The sequence below is a fragment of the Bos mutus genome, chromosome 25 (genome assembly GCF_027580195.1).
Source record: "Bos mutus isolate GX-2022 chromosome 25, NWIPB_WYAK_1.1, whole genome shotgun sequence".
Taxonomy (NCBI): Eukaryota; Metazoa; Chordata; class Mammalia; order Artiodactyla; family Bovidae; genus Bos; species Bos mutus.
Genome location: NC_091641.1, coordinates 2,228,756 through 2,245,710, shown reverse-complemented (window position 1 = coordinate 2,245,710; position 16,955 = coordinate 2,228,756). Strand labels below are relative to the sequence as shown.

Sequence of the window (16,955 nt, the reverse complement as noted above, 5' to 3'; positions counted from 1 at the left end):
CTTGGCAATAAATCGGATTTTAAGATGTGCACACTATACTTGTATACTGAAAGCTACGCAGCAGTGTAAGAAAAGCCAAAGGGAACCTGAATAAACAGAGATGCGCACCGTGCTTGTGGGTCAGAAGACAACACTGTTCAGATGCTGCACATCTCAAACTGATGCACAGATTCAACACAATCCCAGGCAAACTCTCGGGAGGCTTTTTTGTAGAAATTGACAAACCGATTTCAAAGTTAATTTGGAAATGCAAAAGACCAAGAATGGCCAAAACAGCTTTGAAAAAGGAGAGCAAAGTTGGAAAAGCTACCTAGTTTCGAAACTTTTAAATACACAGTAACCAGACACTGCTGTTCTCAGGCTGTGGGGCAACTTAGCCCGAGGGCCCTCGAGCTGTGTTCGGCAACGAGAAGCCACCTCATGAGAAGCACCCGCACCCCAAGAGAGCAGTCACCGCTCGCTGCAAAGAGAGAAAGCCGGTGCAGCAATGAAGACCCAGTGCAGTCAAAAATGCAAATAATAAATAAAAGAAAGAATCTGTTTAAAAGACACTGTGTTATGGAGTCAAGACAGAAGTGGATCAGTGTAACAAAACAGGTCAGAAACAGATCCATATGGATACAATCAATCGATTTTTGACAAAGGTACAAAAATAATTCAGTGGAGAAAGGACCATCTTTTGAAAAAACAGCGTTGGAACAATTGGATATCCATATTGAAAAACATGAACTCTACACCACAGACAAAAATTAACTCAGAATGGATCACTGACCTAAACATAAAAACTAAAAGCATAAGACTGCTAAAAAAAAAAAAAAAAAACAGAGGAAATCTTTGCGACCTTTGGTTAGGCAAAGATTTCTTACATACAACACTGAGCACACAACCAACAAAAAAAGAAAAACGCTGAAGTAAATAAAACATGTTATTTGAAAGACAGTGTGAAGAGACTATTTTCTCCAGTTTGAGAAATAACATTTGCAAATCATGTACTGGATAAAGGACTTCTATCCAGAATATATAAAGAACTCTCAAAATTCAACAAGAAGAGAATTACCCAATTTTAAATCAGGCCAAAGATAGGAGCAAACACTTGGGCAAGGCAAACACACAGCTGCTGAAGAACCATATAGAGGGATGTTCAACACCATTATTCACTACAGAAATGCAAATTCAAACCACGGTAAGAGACTATCACACTACACACCTGTTAAGAGTTGCTAAGATCAGAAAGACTGACCACACCAAGGATCAGGGAAGATGTGGCGAAAATGAAACTCATTCACTGCTGCTGCTAAGTTGCTTCAGTCGTGTCCAACTCTGTGCGACCCCATAGACGGCAGCCCACCAGGCTCCCGGTCCCTGGGATTCTCCAGGCAAGAACACTGGAGTGGGTTGCTATTTCCTCCTCCAATGCATGAAAGTGAAAAGTGAAAGGGAAGTCGCTCAGTTGTGTCTGACTCTTTGCGACCCCATGGACTGCAGCCCACCAGGCTCCTCCGTCCATGGGATTTTTCAGGCAAGAGTGCTGGAGTGGGGTGCCATTGCCTTCTCCGCATTCACTGCTAGTGGGAATGTAAAATCTCATAATCCGCTTCCCAGTTTGTAAGTATCTTAAAGTCAAGCGTACCCATATTATGGGACCAAACCATTCCTCTCCTAGATGCTTACTCACAAGAAATGAACACACGTCCTTACGAAAACCTCCCAGCAGCTTCACTTGTGATGGCCCCTCAAGGGAAATAACCCAAAGGTCCGTCAACAGGTGAATGGAGAAACAAACTGGGGTCCATTAATCCATACAATGGAATACTACTCAGCAATAAAAAGTGACTACCGATACAAGCAGCAACACAGGATGATACTGAAATAACTGCTGAGTGAAAAAAGCCAGGCGTTATAAACACAATTACTGTGCAATCCCCCATATATGACATTCTAGGAAATACAAACTCATCTGCAGTAAAACAGAAAGCCCATCAGTGGCTGCATGGCCTGGAAGGGATGCGGGGCAGGAAGGGCTGGAAGGACTGATTTCAAAGCCACACTGAGACTTTCAGGGGCGATGAAAGAGTTCATTATTGTGGCAGTCGTTTCATGGGCGCGCACAAACGTCAAGATGCATCGGACTGTGTATTTTAAGTATATGCAGTTTATTGTTCATTGATAACGAGGGAAAACTACCGATGGCCTGTAAAGGACGGGCACCTGACTCTGGAACCCCAGGCAGCTGCATCTTTGTCTCCATCCCTCTCTCTCGAGGTCCAGGTGCCAGTGCGGGACTCTCATTCACACCCCCGTTTTATTAAGTGCAAAAATGATCAGAAAGCTGTCTGTGTTATGTCAATTATTATATATTAACATAATGATCAACTATGGACTGGGAAAAGGAAAAAATGAGGGCAAAGAGACCTTCGTTCTGTAATCTGAACCCCATGGAGAGCAAACACCTCTTGGTGGTCGACAGTCTCAGTGATTTTCCTTTGGTTACTTTAAAATTTTCTGTACTTTCCAAATTCTTTACACAGCCATTATTTTGCTCTTTGCGGGGGGAAAAGTTTTAGAAGAATGCGTCTAAATTCTCCATCAAGTAAAGGACTATTCGGGAATTTCCTGGTGGTTCAGTTGTTAGGACTCAGCATTTTCACTCCCGAGAGCCCGGGTTCAATCCCTGGTGGGAGAACTAAGATCCCACAAGCCACACACACAAAAAGTAAAGAACTACTCAGAAAGAAATTAAGGGCTTTTTTTTTTTTCACCCCAATAATGAAGGCCTGGCACCTGAATATTCACATACACATTAATGTAGATCCAAGAACAGGGAGTTTCATTTATAAAAGATGAAGGGCGTTTATAATACTACATGTACAAGTTCAAAACCTCAACAAAAATGGATACATTCTAAATTCTGAATTGCACTAGTTGACCACTGAGTTGACTCTCCCCCAGTTAAAGTAAAACATGCTCTTTGAAAGACATAACATGCTTTTAAAGACATTACATGTTTTAACGAATTTTCTGCCCTCTAGGTTGGAAACTGAGCTCACACACCAAAGGGAAAGTCCTGCACAAATTTCCAGGGATTAGGAGCTGTGACCAGAGGCTCCTCTTATGCCTGCTGCTAAGTCGCTTCAGTCGTGTCCGATTCTGTGCGACCCCACAGACGGCAGCCCACCAGGCTCCCCCGTCCCTGGGATTCTCCAGGCAAGAACACTGGAGTGGGTTGCCATTTCCTTCTCCAATGCATGAAAGTGAAAAGTGAAAGGGAAGTTGCTCTGTCGTTTCCGACCCTCAGCGACCCCATGGACTGCAGCCCACCAGACTCCTCCATCCATGGCATTTTCCAGGCAAGAGTACTGGAGTGGAGTGCCATTGCCTTCTCCGGCCTCTTATGCCTAAAGCCTGTAAATGAATCAAGCCTTCGACACAGGATGGACGCCAGGAGAGGCAAGACTCAACTCTTCTTGTCCCAAGCTGTTGGCAGTACATATTTATGGCACGATTTTTAGCAAGTGTAGAAAGTCAGCAGTGTATTCAGAAACGCCAAATGCCGAAAAAAAAACACGTTTCTTTTTAAATAATTCCACAGACTAAATTACATGCAAAATGTTTTTCATGCAACCCGAATGCAAACCTTTGAGTCTTCCTCTGTGGTTTCTAAAAGAAACCAACTTAGTGATGACCAAATTCTTGACTTAATTCTTCACTTTCATTTCAGAGAAAAAAATGCAAGTAGGTTAGCATACTGCATCACCACACGCGTAGCGTGACACAGGACACTTACATGTCTTGGAGTGCTCGTGTGATAGCATGTAGTTGGCGAGAGGCGGCGTGTAAGTTAGACACTGCAGTGCTGCGTTTGCAAAACAGGTATTGCCCAAGTTCTGGAGCCCAGCTCCTACTCTGTGAGTCTGCTGCCACTTAAGACAGATCTTCTCAGATGGGAAGAGAACTTTTTGTGGAGGAGCAATGCCATCACCTAGGGCTAGAAAAATAAACATTTAAAACGGAAGCTTTGTACATTTCTCAAGCTAAATAAATAACAACAAGTCACACCTGAATCTGACCAAGATTCTTATGACCAGCTAACCAGAAACGCAGGGGAGAAAGGGACATTTTAAAAGAAAGCCCAGAATGCGGGAAATTCTAAACGATTGGGTTTTTCTGATAAATAAATTTCAAGGGCAACAGTGTGTGTGTGGGAGGCGGGACAGTATTTAACACATTTTAAAAAACTTAAAAAAAGACTTTCACCAAATGCAAAGGGTAGACCTTGTTTGGAAGTTGGTTTCAATGACCAACCGTTAAAAACCATTCTATGACGACCGGGGACATCTTAATATTGACTGGACTTTTCACAGGAAAACATTCTAATTTTCAGAAAAGAATGATTTAGATAAACACATTAAAATATTTACAGATGAAATAGAAATTCTTAGATTTGCTTTAAACGGTTGGGAAGTGAGGAGAGGAGTTAAGTGGGTGGAGGTATGAGTGGCCAGGAGTCGATAAACAACACTGACTGAAGGGCGCCTGAGAGTTCATTACAGTTATCCTCTTTTATGTCTACTTAAATCAACACCACCACAGCAGCAAGGGCAGGGAAGGCGACGCGGTGACACCTGCGGCGGGCGCGGACCGCCCGGCCCGCCAGTGCCGCCCTCCCGTCTCACCGAGTCCTCACTCGCTGACGGTCAGTCTCGATTCTAGAGGCTGGTAGTGACATCATCCCAACTTTACCAGAAAGGAAGTGGGATTTCAGGCACCAGGATAACATACTCGTAAAGATACTATACACGAACAATTTTAAAAAATACTTTTAAGGCTCAAATGGCGAATTGACAACTATGCTAATAAAACTCAGGTGCAGCTCAAACACAACTTATTTAGGAGAGGCCAAAATCATCCACAGCCAGAGCGCTCCTTCAGAAGTCTGCCGGTTCCTCAGTGCCACCAAAGACCAAGACGCACGCTAGATGGTTCTCGGCCTGCAGCAGCGATACTGAGCATTTCAAGCACGCAAAAAGGCAGGCTTCAGCTTCGGGAAGAAGGGAGAGCCAAATTAGGAACAGAGACATGAGCCTTGAAAACGTGTGGCAAGGGCCCCAAAAAAGGGCTGGGTGGGGCGACACCAAGTCAGTCCTGAGGGAGAGAGGGGCCCCAGCAAGGCGAGAGGAGGCTGGGTCTGCGAGAAGACGTCCTGTGGCAGAGTCCTGCTTATAAAGGTCTCTAAACCTCTCTGGACAACAGTCAGGAAAACTGTTCTGTGAGACTAAGTCCCCACCAAACACCTTCAGCAAATCGCACCCCCCAGCCCACATCACAGCATCACATGTACCAAGAGGACTCAAACAATCCGAGGGCCAAGCCATCCTCCGTGAACAATGTCCTGAATGGGAATCAATCTTTTCTTACAACTTCAAAGCTATCAAATCCCCAAGTTTTAGGAGCGCCAGCTAAAGTGTCCACATCTTACTTATCTGGATGAGTTTTAACACATGTAACCACATTTATATGGTTTGATACATAATGTAATATTTACGTGATCTGCTCTCTTTCAAAGAGCTTTATGACTACAGATGACTTTAACTGGGAAAAAAAACAAAGAAAAAATTGAAAATAATGTTGCGCAGAGCTCACTTGTCAAAAGTCAACTGTTTTTAAATTTTTAAGAGGCAGACATTTACTTAGGGCACGGTAGTTAATTGACAAGTTAACAAAACGCTTGTCCATCTCGATTCTCACCAGAATAAAGTTTATCCTTCAAAAAATTAGGATAATTAAAGAAATTAATAGTAACTAAAAATAATCTTACCCTGTTATGATACGTATGTTAATCATGAAGCAGAAGCAGAGGAAAATGAAGCCCGTCAAATAATGTAACTCTGCTGGCCACTCAGGTGGCAATAATTTATCTTGCAAAATAAGCCCCTCTCTGAAACTACCAACTTATGGACAGTATTTATACAGGAGTTTCCTGTAGTGATTCCGTCTTTTAAAAAGTAATACCTTGATCCTTTTGTGGTGATGGTTTTGATTTTTCAGGTACAGATGAACTTGAATAAACTACAGCACCAGGTACTGGTCCTAAAGAAAGTGTGTGATTTGAAACATCATTTAACGAAGACACAGCACCCCAGCTGGCAGAACCTGCATCCATGTCTCCAGGTGAGACAGCCTCAGAACTGCCAGGCTGGTTCTGATAGGTTGATGGGTCTGAAGATTCAGAAGCTTTGTCAACTATGGTCATTGTTCAACTCTGTAAAACACAAAAAGCATACATTTGCTTCATAAGGTCAAGAAAAGTAATCTACTTATTCTACCATTAAATCTTTGAAAATAATTAAAAGCAGTTCGGCTAACTTTCCAATCAATCACTCCAATATAAAAGCAACAGTATCTTTCTAGCTCTGTAGTAATTTTCATGGGGTATTTACCACTGTGTTAATCTGCACATGCCAACAATTTTTCATCATAACATCATCAGTGAAGTATTTGATTAGATCGTGTCATTCTATTTCATGCCCTCTGAAAATCTAATATTTTGATTTACAATCAAGTACCTCAATTTCCAATTCTCTACATTCACGAAGTATCTTTTTCTCTCTTTTGCTTAAACCTAGAATGTGAAATGCACTAATACTTTTGGCTCAATTTTCAATTCATATATAATTCCTCAGGGAAAAGGCTCAACTAGCTGAAAAGAAAACCTAACTTTAAGCTTCAAGTTCAAAATGACATTGTTTGAACTATATTACTTTTTTTAAAAATATAAGAAAAAAAATATAGGAAGTCTCACTTTTGAAACATATTTTCTGAAGAGGCTCATTTATTTGGTATACATGACTTTTTAAAATGAAGCCCATTAAGGCATTTCTGACATCAAACGGGAAAACAAACACATGTTATAAAAGTACTTCACTATAATTTTCTCTCTGAACCCTACTAAAATCTTAGGACCACCATTAATTGAGCACTTTACCTGCTGGGCATTGTGTTAGTCACTAACTTAATATTTGTAAGGACCTACGAGAGACTGGACAGAATCCACCGGGCCTACGAAATGGGGCAACCCTAACCCAAACTAGTCACCTCTGGGCACAGGCACCAGGCTCCACATTCCTGGCTGGGCTTCCTTCGGGCTCCACCAAGGCCCAGAGCACAGCCCTCCAGGAATGCCCCAAGACTGCCCAGTGGCGGCCAACCCAAGCAGGCCACTGCCTTGCAGGTGACCCTCCAGGTGAGCCTCGCCCCCTCACAGCTCCCCGACCCCTGCACCCGCTCTGCCAGCCCCGGAAGCCTCCCCAGGAAGCCTCCCCAGGCACGTGTGGCCCTCTCCTAGCTGCTGGCTCCCGCTCTGCACGGGCTGGTCTTCCCCCAGGTCTCTCCCACCCTGCCACCTCCAGCCAGTGAACACTCCCTCGCTTCCTTTGGAAGGCATTTCCTCCGGGACACTTGCCTGGACAGCCCCCTCCCCTAAGACGCGCTGAGAACCCCTCCTGGAAGCTCCCCAGCACGGAGGGGGGGACCCCTGCTGGTTTCTGGGGGAGCCTGCCCTGCTCCTCTCCCTCATGTTCCTGTTTGTACACCCTGACCTGGCACAGGGAAAGCTCTCCCCACACGTGCTGAACAGACGAATGAGCGGTGAAGAGAGAATGGAACCAGTGTCTGCTCTTAGCACCGGGCTGCAGGTGACTGATTAGTATCTCATTTAATCCTTAAGGACTCTGACGTAGAATTAAAACTTGTTTCAAAAAATATTCAAAACGGTGAAATAAATCCCATGCATATGACACTTTAACAAATGTTATGATGCACTGTCTACTCACAACAAGGGTTTTTTTTAAGCTTTGATTTTGTTGTGATTTTACATGAAAGCAAGATTATCACCTCTCTAAAAAGTACAACCTTAAAGAAAAAATTTGGGGATCTTCCGTAGAAATAGAAAAGATGTTAATTAGATCTTAACAAAAAGAAAAACTGAATTGAAGTGTTAAGTCAATATAAGTAAAATACAGTACAGGATCCTTACTCAGGAAGAAAGCCGGAGCAACATTATCCAAATAAAAATTACACTTTCCTCATTTGACAGTCAAAAGAAACTACAAAACAAGAAGCAAGACTAAGAAAACAAGAGAGGAAGGAGTAGAGCAGGAAGAAAAGGAAGAAGCAAATTAACCTAGGCTTATTTACAATAATGTTAAATAGCAAAAACCTTGATTTTCTGGGGTGAACATCCCTTTCAGGACAATCATTCACTAATGACCTAATAAAACCATTTTACTTGCTGCAGTTGCCTTTTTCTTGGGTGGGGGGAACAACTCTTAAAAAAAAAAAAAGGTAAAACATACAACTCAGTCATTGACAACCAAATAGCATTATAACTTGGGAAAACCCAAACCATCCATTCTCCTTCATTATATGTATTCAGCCAATGAATTCTTACCCTGAAACCATCAGGCATTAAACTGAATTCCATCTGCTACGGAGAAACCTTTCTGGAAGCCAAACTATGCTGTGTAGGATTCAGATATTATGTGTTCTTTACTCTCAGTAAAGCTTTTAAACATTACTACTATAATCTCAGGACTTTTAAGCAACTACTTCAATGAACAGTTTAAACTTCTCTCAACATCTTCTGATGACAGATAAAAAAAATTACAAAAGCATGTTTGAAAAAAATTGGGTAACAAGAATCAAGGTTGGATGGTGTGTGGAGGAATGAGACAAGGTGACTTCACAAGTGTTTCCTTTGAGTGTAACTCGCTCTAAGTACAATGTTTTACTCGAAAGTCTTAAAATGCTGTCCCTCCTATGGTATGTCTTCTCCCTTGTGGTGACTAGAGGATAGAATATATGTTACTTTTTCATTTTTAGAAAAATAAGCATATCTCTAAACATTATGGCTCTCCTCATACATTGTGGTAATAATATCAACACATGCAAAAAGAAACTGTTACATTCTGCTTTTAATATATTGACAATGTAATCCACCTTCTAGCTGTATTTCCATTTTCAAACATATACTTTAAAAAGACAACCTGTATTTTAATTACTTGTAAATAAACACATCGACTATCTTTAAACTTCTATAAACTAAACTCTGTAGACTTAATTCAATGACACAGAAAAGAAAGTGAAACTGGCTCTAAATACAAACAAGTGAGACAGATGATTCATTATCACCAATCCATTTTGAATGAATAAATACAGTCAAAAGAGGAGAATGGTGTTTCAAATATACAAGTTAAGATTTGAGACTCCACTAACACGTGGAAGAAGCTAAAACAGTGGGGCTCACTTTGAAAAACAGGTGCTAAGTAAAGAGTTTCTCAACCAGTTTTCCTGTTATTTGAGTGTTATTTAACCAACCAACGTGCTTTTCCCATCAACAAGTCAGCCCTCCTTATAGGCCTCCCGGAAAATAAAAGAGCTATTCACCAAAAACGATCTCGAGTGCATTCATCATAAAGCGAGGTTAAAGTAGTAAGACCGTAAAAACTTCGGGTTCCGCCAAATCTTCTCAAACATCTGACTGCCCTCTCCCGCCACCCCCTCTCCAGGTAAGCTGGCTCTTCCTGCCCCGAAGATAAAAGACTAGGACCCCGGCACACGCGCTTTTGGGGAGTGAAGGGGACCGCGACGCCGGGCCGGCCCCCTCCTCTCCCCGCGAGTGGGTGCCTGCTCCGCCCGGCGGCCGGCGTGCGCAACTCGGGACGCCCGGCGGGGACCCGGCCAGGTGGCCGGCCCCGCGAGGGCGGAGCGGACCAGCGCTGGCGCGGCGGGCCGACCCGGTGGGAAAGTTTGTCTCTCTGAGGGACCAGGGAGGCGAGCCCGGGGCTCCGGGGGGCGCTCGGGGCGGAGGGAGGGGGGCGGGAGGTGGCAGCCATGCGGGGTGGGGGGGGCTCCGCGGCCGGCGCCCGGCACACGCCCACCCGGGACAGACCGGTGCCGGCCCGGCCACCCCGGACCCGGCCCACGGCCTGAGGGGGCGGGCTGGGCCGGGCGGGGGCGCCGGGAGGGCAGTGTCCATGGCAACCGGGGGGCAGCCCGGCCTCCCCCGCGCAGCCCGGCTCCCGCGGCGCCCCGGCCGCCGCCCCCCTCCCCGGCGGGCCTGGCCCCGGCCGGCCGGCGGCGGCGGCGCTGCCACCCGCGCGGCGGGGTCCCGGGCGGCCCGGCCCGCTGCGGAGCGGGGCCGGCGGGCGAGGGGCCGCGCCAGTCCCCGGCGGGCCGCGCCGGCTGAGAGGCGGCCCGGCCGGCGGCGGCCGGGGCGAGCCGGGCGATCCGCGGGCCCCACGCCGGCCGGCGGCGGGCGGGGAGGAGGAGGGAGCTTACCTGACCCGGCTCGGCGCTCGCTCCATCCCCCTCGGCCGCCGCCGCCGCCGCCGCCGCCGCACACAGCCCAGCCGCCCGGCGGGGGACAATGACGTGCCTCCATCCGGGCACCGCCGCCGCCGCCTCCGGGTCAGCGCCGCGCCCGCAGCGCCCCGCCGGGCCGCCAGGGGGCGCGCCAAGGCCGCGCCCCGCACGCGCCGCCGCCGCCGCCGCCCAGGGGCCGTCGCACAAGAGGCGCGGCGCGCAGCTAACGGGCCGGGCGGGCGTGGGAGGGGCCGTCGCCCAAAGCGCCGCGGGCGCGGGCTGGCGCGCGCGTCACTGGAGCGCCGGGGCGGCCGCGGGAGCGACGCGCTGATTGGCGGCGCCGGGCTGCGCGCGCGGCGCGGGTGCGCTGAGGTCCTTCCCCAGCGGCCGCAGGGCGGGAGGTGAGGTCCGAGGGCGCCCCCCGCCTCAGCCCGGCGTGTGCCCTGTCTGGCCCGCGCCGGGGGGACGCGACCACGCGGGGACACCTGGGTTCCCCCCACCCTAAAACGGCAGGGCTCCGGGAGAGATTCTCCTCAGCCTAGCGACCCGGCATTTAAGGACGCGGGAGCCAGCGGGGGACCTTCGGACTTCTCCAGCCGTGTTCCTGCAAGCGGAGAATTTTCCACCCGGGCTCCAGAAGAGGCAGACCCCCAACCACCACCCCGGCCCGACCCATCCCGCCACGGGATCATCTCAGCTCCGAGCCGAGCGCCTTCTGTGGGGGCAGCTAGACCGGCTCTTGTTCCCGAGGGCCAGATCCAGCCGCTTATTGGATGTCTCCACCGCGAGGCCGAGCAGAGAACAGAATTGATTGTGGCATCTGCCTTCCACCACCACCAGCCTGCTCCTCCCCGTGTGGTTCCCTGCTTTGATGAGCAGACGCGGCCCTCTACTGCACTAACTTGAGTGCTTCCTCTGTCTCTCTCCTTCTCCCGACCCTACTACACCAAGTCACTTCCACCTGAACCTACCCAGGGGACTCTCGTCCCTTCCTAGCCTGGCCGCTCGCTTCCTTCCAGTCACCCTGCTGTCCACTTTCAAACCTTCACACTTGTGGCCCGGATCCTCTTTTTAAAAAAACACAGGTCAGATGTCGCTCCTTTCCTAAGAGCCTTTAGCTACTTTCTTGACCCACAGAAAAGTCTGCTCTTCCTGGCACGGAAGGCCTCCAGTTCCCTTTGCTCTTAGGGCCCAGCCGAAACTGCCTACAAACATCCCGCTCCATGCCTCTTCCTCCATTAGCGCCCCTCCCCCACCCCGCCCTTCAGAATCTTACTGCTCCCCCTATATCTAAGTAGCTCTAATTTTACTGTTAAGAAAGAAGTCACTCAAGTGATCAGCTGTGCATTTGGAATCAGAACACTGAAGTTTGAGGAAACAAGAAAGGAAAAAGTGAATTTCAAGCCTCCAAAATTCAGGACCCACTTTGGGGATTAAAGATCTTTCTGGTGGCTCAGACGGTAAAGAATCCGCCTGCAATGCCGGAGACCCGGGTTCGATCCCTGTTTGGGAAGATCCCCTGGAGAAAGAAATGGCAACCCACTCCAGTATTCTTGCGTGGAAAATCCCATGGACGGAGGAGCCTGCCGGGCTACAGTCTAATGGGTTGCAAAGAGCCGGACAGGATTGAGCAACTTTACTTGGGGATTAACACCACAATTTACTTCCTGATGAAGAATGCTTATGAAATTTCACCTGCATGGTCCTGGCAACACTATTAAGAGATTTGTAAGAACAGACCAGCCATAGGGATGGAGCCAGTAATTTGCTTGCCTTTTCCAGATGACTTTCAGGTGATTAAATACAGAAGGAAAAGGAATTAAGGAGTCAAGTGCCTGTCACCTGAGCTTTGTGATTATTTCAAAATGCTTTCTTTGGAAGCCACATGAGAAGTCTGGCTTCTGATTTCATCTTCCATTTCACATCCTATTGACAAACTGCCCCTGCCACCAGCCTCTTAATATAGTAGAATTGTTGTTCAGTCGTTCGGTCATGTCTGACTTTTTGTGACCCCATGGACTGCAGCATGCTAGGCTTCCCTGTCCTTCACTATCTCCAGGAGTTTGCTCAAACTCATGTCCATTGAGTCAGTGATGCCATCCAACCATCTCATCCTCTCTCGCCCCAGGGATTTTTTTTTTTTTTTTAATCCTTTGGCATTCTCTAGAACAGAATTTTTTTGAGATGCGGGGTTGTCCCATGGCCTTCTCCTACCTCCTCCTTCCTCTATGCCTTGAAAACAAACAGAGAGGCCCTACTCCTCTAAAGAACTTCAGGGCCACTTACTGTAGCAAACCTATGATGTAAGTGCAGAGGTTGACAAAGGATGTTAGGAAGCCCCTGCCTTCAAACAGCCAGGTCTTTGGCTTTTGCCACAGAAACTCATTTTCCTCCAGACCAGAGTTCAACCCAAAGTGAATGCTGCTGGAAGGAAATTTCACTCTGCCTCTGTTCTTACAAGCTGTGGGACCTACACAAATTACTTAGCTAGTTTCTTGACCAATGCTGTCTTTACGCCAGAGGTAAACTGACACCAGGGGCTTCCGAGGTTGCTCAGTGGTTAAAAACTCTGCCTGCCAGTGCAGGAGACCTGAGTTCCATCCCTGCATCGGGAAGATCCCCTGGAGTAGGAAATGGCAGCCCACTCCAGTATTCTTGCCTGGAGAATCCCATGGACAGAGGAGCCTGGTGGGCTACAGTCCATGGGGTCGCAAAGAGCTGGACACGACTGAGCGCACGCACAGAAAGTGACACCAAGTGCTCCGCCTCCCAGTCCAGGTGATCACGTGATCAAAGAGCAAAAAGTGTCTCAAAGGAATAAATTAGGTTTTCCAAGGGCCTCTAGATACCGAAGGAGCCTGTGGTGGGTGCTGTTATTGCCCGACCACTCCCAGCTGCTCTGTGTGTTGGCCGCTAAGAACGCAGAGTTACCCAGTTCTGACAGCTGTTCTTGGCTGATGCGGGGCTGTCTCGTGGGCAAGTTAAGCCCACATACCTCCCCCTTTTAGCCTAGGCCAGTGGCTCACTTGATGTAGGGTTCAGAAAGACCTTGCCTCAAACAGTGACCAACCTTAGGATACAGTTGACATTCCAGAGCCAATGAAATCAGAAGCAAGCTCATCTCCCTGAGACTGCATCCTTATTTAACTCCTTTTCCTGACCGTCCTTCCTCCATTCCCTTTCTCCCCAAACACTCCCCCTCCATGAAATGCAGGCACTGGAATTGTCTCAAGCCCTGCTTCTCGGTGGCTCAGCTTAAAAGAGTTGGTACCCGGTGTGGTCCTAAGAAGCAGAGTCTAAGGATAGGATTTCAGGTGCTTACTAGGATGCTGACAGCTGTGTGATGACCATTATCTTGGGGGAGGTGGATGGGAGAGTGGTAGATGGGGGTGCATTGGCTTATTCAATCTCTCTGGTGTTTGAGGACGTGGGGGAAATTTTTTAAAACAGAAATTAGGTGGCTACTGATGCTTGAAAGAGGCAAAACAACTGCCTCTAGGCACTCTCTTAACCAATATACAGCAAAGCCAGAAGGATCTGCTTAGCAGCCTGTTAAGCAGCAGTCACCTGCAGTCAGAGGGCAGAGAGTTCTGAGGACCAGGCTCAGGCTCACAGAAAAGGAGCTAAAACTTTGGGACTTCCCTGGTGGTCCAGTGGTTGAGTATCCGCCTGCCAGAACAGGGCACGTGGGTTTGATCCCTGGCCCGGAAGACTCCATGTGCTGCGGGGCAACTAAGCCGGTGTTTCCACAGCTACTGAGGCCCGTGCTCTAGAGCCTGTGCTCGGCAACAAGAGAAGCCACCACGGTGAGAAGCCGGAGCACCGCAACCAGAAAGTAGCCCCTGCTCGCCACAACTAGAGAAAGCCTTCACACAGCAACGAAGACCCAGCACAGCCATAAATACATTAAAAATACTTTTTTTAAAAAGGAGCTGAACTTTAGAAATGGTCAACTTCTTAGTCATGGTTACTCGCCAACACCACAGTCAGGGCTCTGATAAGGAAGAGGTGGGACCCTGAGACTAAGGATGAAAACCTAAGTGGTAGAACCTCAGACTCATCTGAAGCTCTGGGGCCTGTAGAAGAGGCCCGCTCCCATCCCACCCCCACGACCTGAAGACCACGCAGAAGCCTCGAAGGAGGCAGGTACCTCACAGGACCATGCGCTCTCCAGGATCTGCCCCAAAGCCTCACCTGGCTGCTAGACCGATCACTAAGATTGGACCTCACTGGGACTTCCCTGATCCAGTGGTTAAGACAGACTTCCAGTGCCGAGGACTCACGTTCGATCCCACATGCCTCGGGCCAGCTAAGCCCATGAGCCACAACTATAAGACCCAACACAGCCAAAAATAAATATTAAGAAATTTTTGTAAAAAAGAAAGCATACTATCCTAAACAATGATTAAACGTGGTTTTGGAAGTCTGCCCCTCCCCACCATCAAAGCAAGATATTTGTATTCGAGTGGAGACAACCTTATTCTCATTAGCATGTTATACTTCTCTTTGGGGATAAAAGAAAATACATAAGACCTGTTGAAGAGTTTTCAGAAAAGTGACTGATTTATATGACTTTAAAAAGTCAATTGCAAAAAAAATAAAGTCAATTGCATGTGCATTTTCTTAATGCCATTGAACTATACACTTGAAAATGGTTAAAATGATAAATCTTATATATATTTTACCACAATAAAAAAGTCAAATCTATATATGCGTGTGTGCGTGCTAAGTGGCTTCAGTCATGTCTGACTCTGTGCATCAAATGGACTGCAGCCCACCAGGCTCCTCTGACCATGGGATTCTCTAGGCAAGAATACTGGAGTGGGTTGCCATGCCCTCCTCCAGGGGATCCTCCTGACCCAGGGATCAAACCTGCATCTCTTCTGTCTCCTGCATTGGCAGGCAGATTCTTTATCACCATTGCCACCTGGGGAGCCTGAAATCTATATATAGCAATATCCAAATTAGAAAAATAGAAAAAAATACTCTCAAGAGCTAAACAAAATACTAAAGAATAAATAATAAGCTTGAAAAACATGCAAGACCCAAAGGAAGACTATCTAAATGAAGAGACACACTTTAGTTTGTAAAGATTCTAATAGGGCTTCCCTGGGGGCTCAGTGGGAAAGAATCTGCGTACCAATGCAAGAGATTCCGGTTCAACCCTTGGGTTGGAGGATCTCTTGCAGAAAGAAATGGCAACCCACTCCAATATTCTTTCCAGGGAAATCCCATGGGCAGAAGAGCCTGGTGGGCTACAGTCCAGTGGGGTCGCAAAAGAGTTGGACACAACTTAGCAACTACACAAGCAAACAACTGATCCCAAAGAGATTTTTCTCCAGAACTTAATAAAATGCCTATAATATAAAGAGTAAAATAAATTTACAAATGCAGTGCCTTCTGAAAGGACTCCCGTGGCACTTACTATAATGTTCTGAATGTTCATCTGGGCAATAAAGCCATTGGTTCACACATTCAACCCTTAGCTGTGTCTAGCTCCTTTTTCCTGAGACAGTTGACACTTGCATTCACTCAGCAAATATCCACCTAGGTAACCAAAGATATGGGTACTATTTTGGAAGTCAGGGAAAGAGAAATGATGAGTTAGTCCAAACTGTCCCTGCCTTCAGTAGCTTTCAGGATGTTTATATAAAACAGCTAAGCAATTAAGGACAATTGTCCAGAAGAGAAGAGTGGGAGAAAATAACACAACTGGAAAGGCATGGGTAAATGGGAGGGGAGTTCAGAGTGGGCTTCCCTGATAGCTCAGTTGGTAAAGAATCTGCCTGCAATGCAGGAAACCCCGGTTTGATTCCTGGGTTGGGAAGATCCCCTGGAGAAGGGATAGGCTACCCACTCCAGTATTCTGACCTAGAGAATTCCATGAACTGTATAGTCCATGGGGTCGCAAAGAGTCGGACACGACTGAGCAACTTTCAGTTTTCCTGCAGAAAGTACAGAGAGATTGAATCTTGAAGGCTGAGTGGCAATAAGCAAGGTGACTTGAAGACTTGGACACAGAGACTCAAAGACAGAGATGGTAAAGAAAATCAAGCCAGGAAAGGAAGATTGAATGTGTAATTCACCTTGATATGCATTTGAAAGAAACAATTCACAGCTTTAGTAGAAAAATACCTCAACGTGGAGCTGAACAAAGTGCAGGATGCCAAAGGAAGAGGCTACCACCAGGCTCAGCATTTTTCTGACTTGAAGAATGATAATCAGGGAGCCTCCCTGGTGGTCCAGCGGCCAAGACTCTGTGCTCCCAATATAGACGGGTGGGGTTCGATCCCTGGTCAGGGAACTAGTTCCTGAATGCCGCAAGGAAGAGTTCATACGCTCCGACTAATCATCCTGCATGCCCCAACGAAGACCTGGAGCAGCCAAGATAAATAATAAATACTTTTTTTTTTTTTTTTAAGAAGAATGACAGTCAACTCTGACAGACTCAAGTCTCAGGGGAGTTTACAAATGATCATACTAGTAACTGTTTTAAGTAATTTTATTTATTTTTGGCTGTGTTGGGTCTCTGTTGCTGCGTGGGCTTTTCTCTGATCTGGGAAGATCACACTTGCCTCGGAGCAACTAATCCGGTG

At 47.2% G+C, this 16,955-nt stretch overlaps 1 protein-coding gene across 2 annotated transcripts in view; it reads right to left on the bottom strand.

The window, feature by feature from the left end:
- USP42 (ubiquitin specific peptidase 42) overlaps window positions 1–10,493 on the bottom strand; it is a 43,154-nt gene extending 32,661 nt beyond the window's left edge. Inside the window, exons 1-3 of one of the 2 annotated variants that reach the window (XM_070363077.1) lie at window positions 10,336–10,493; window positions 6,010–6,259; window positions 3,785–3,985 (exon numbers count right to left, since the gene is read on the bottom strand). In XM_070363077.1, the coding sequence (XP_070219178.1) occupies window positions 3,785–3,985; window positions 6,010–6,250 (442 nt within the window). In that variant the 5' untranslated portion in view covers window positions 6,251–6,259; window positions 10,336–10,493. Of the gene's footprint in view, window positions 1–3,784; window positions 3,986–6,009; window positions 6,260–9,441; window positions 9,575–10,335 lie in introns of those variants that run through there. The other variant, XM_070363078.1, reaches the window with a different exon arrangement.
- Between the last annotated feature and the right edge of the window lie 6,462 nt (window positions 10,494–16,955).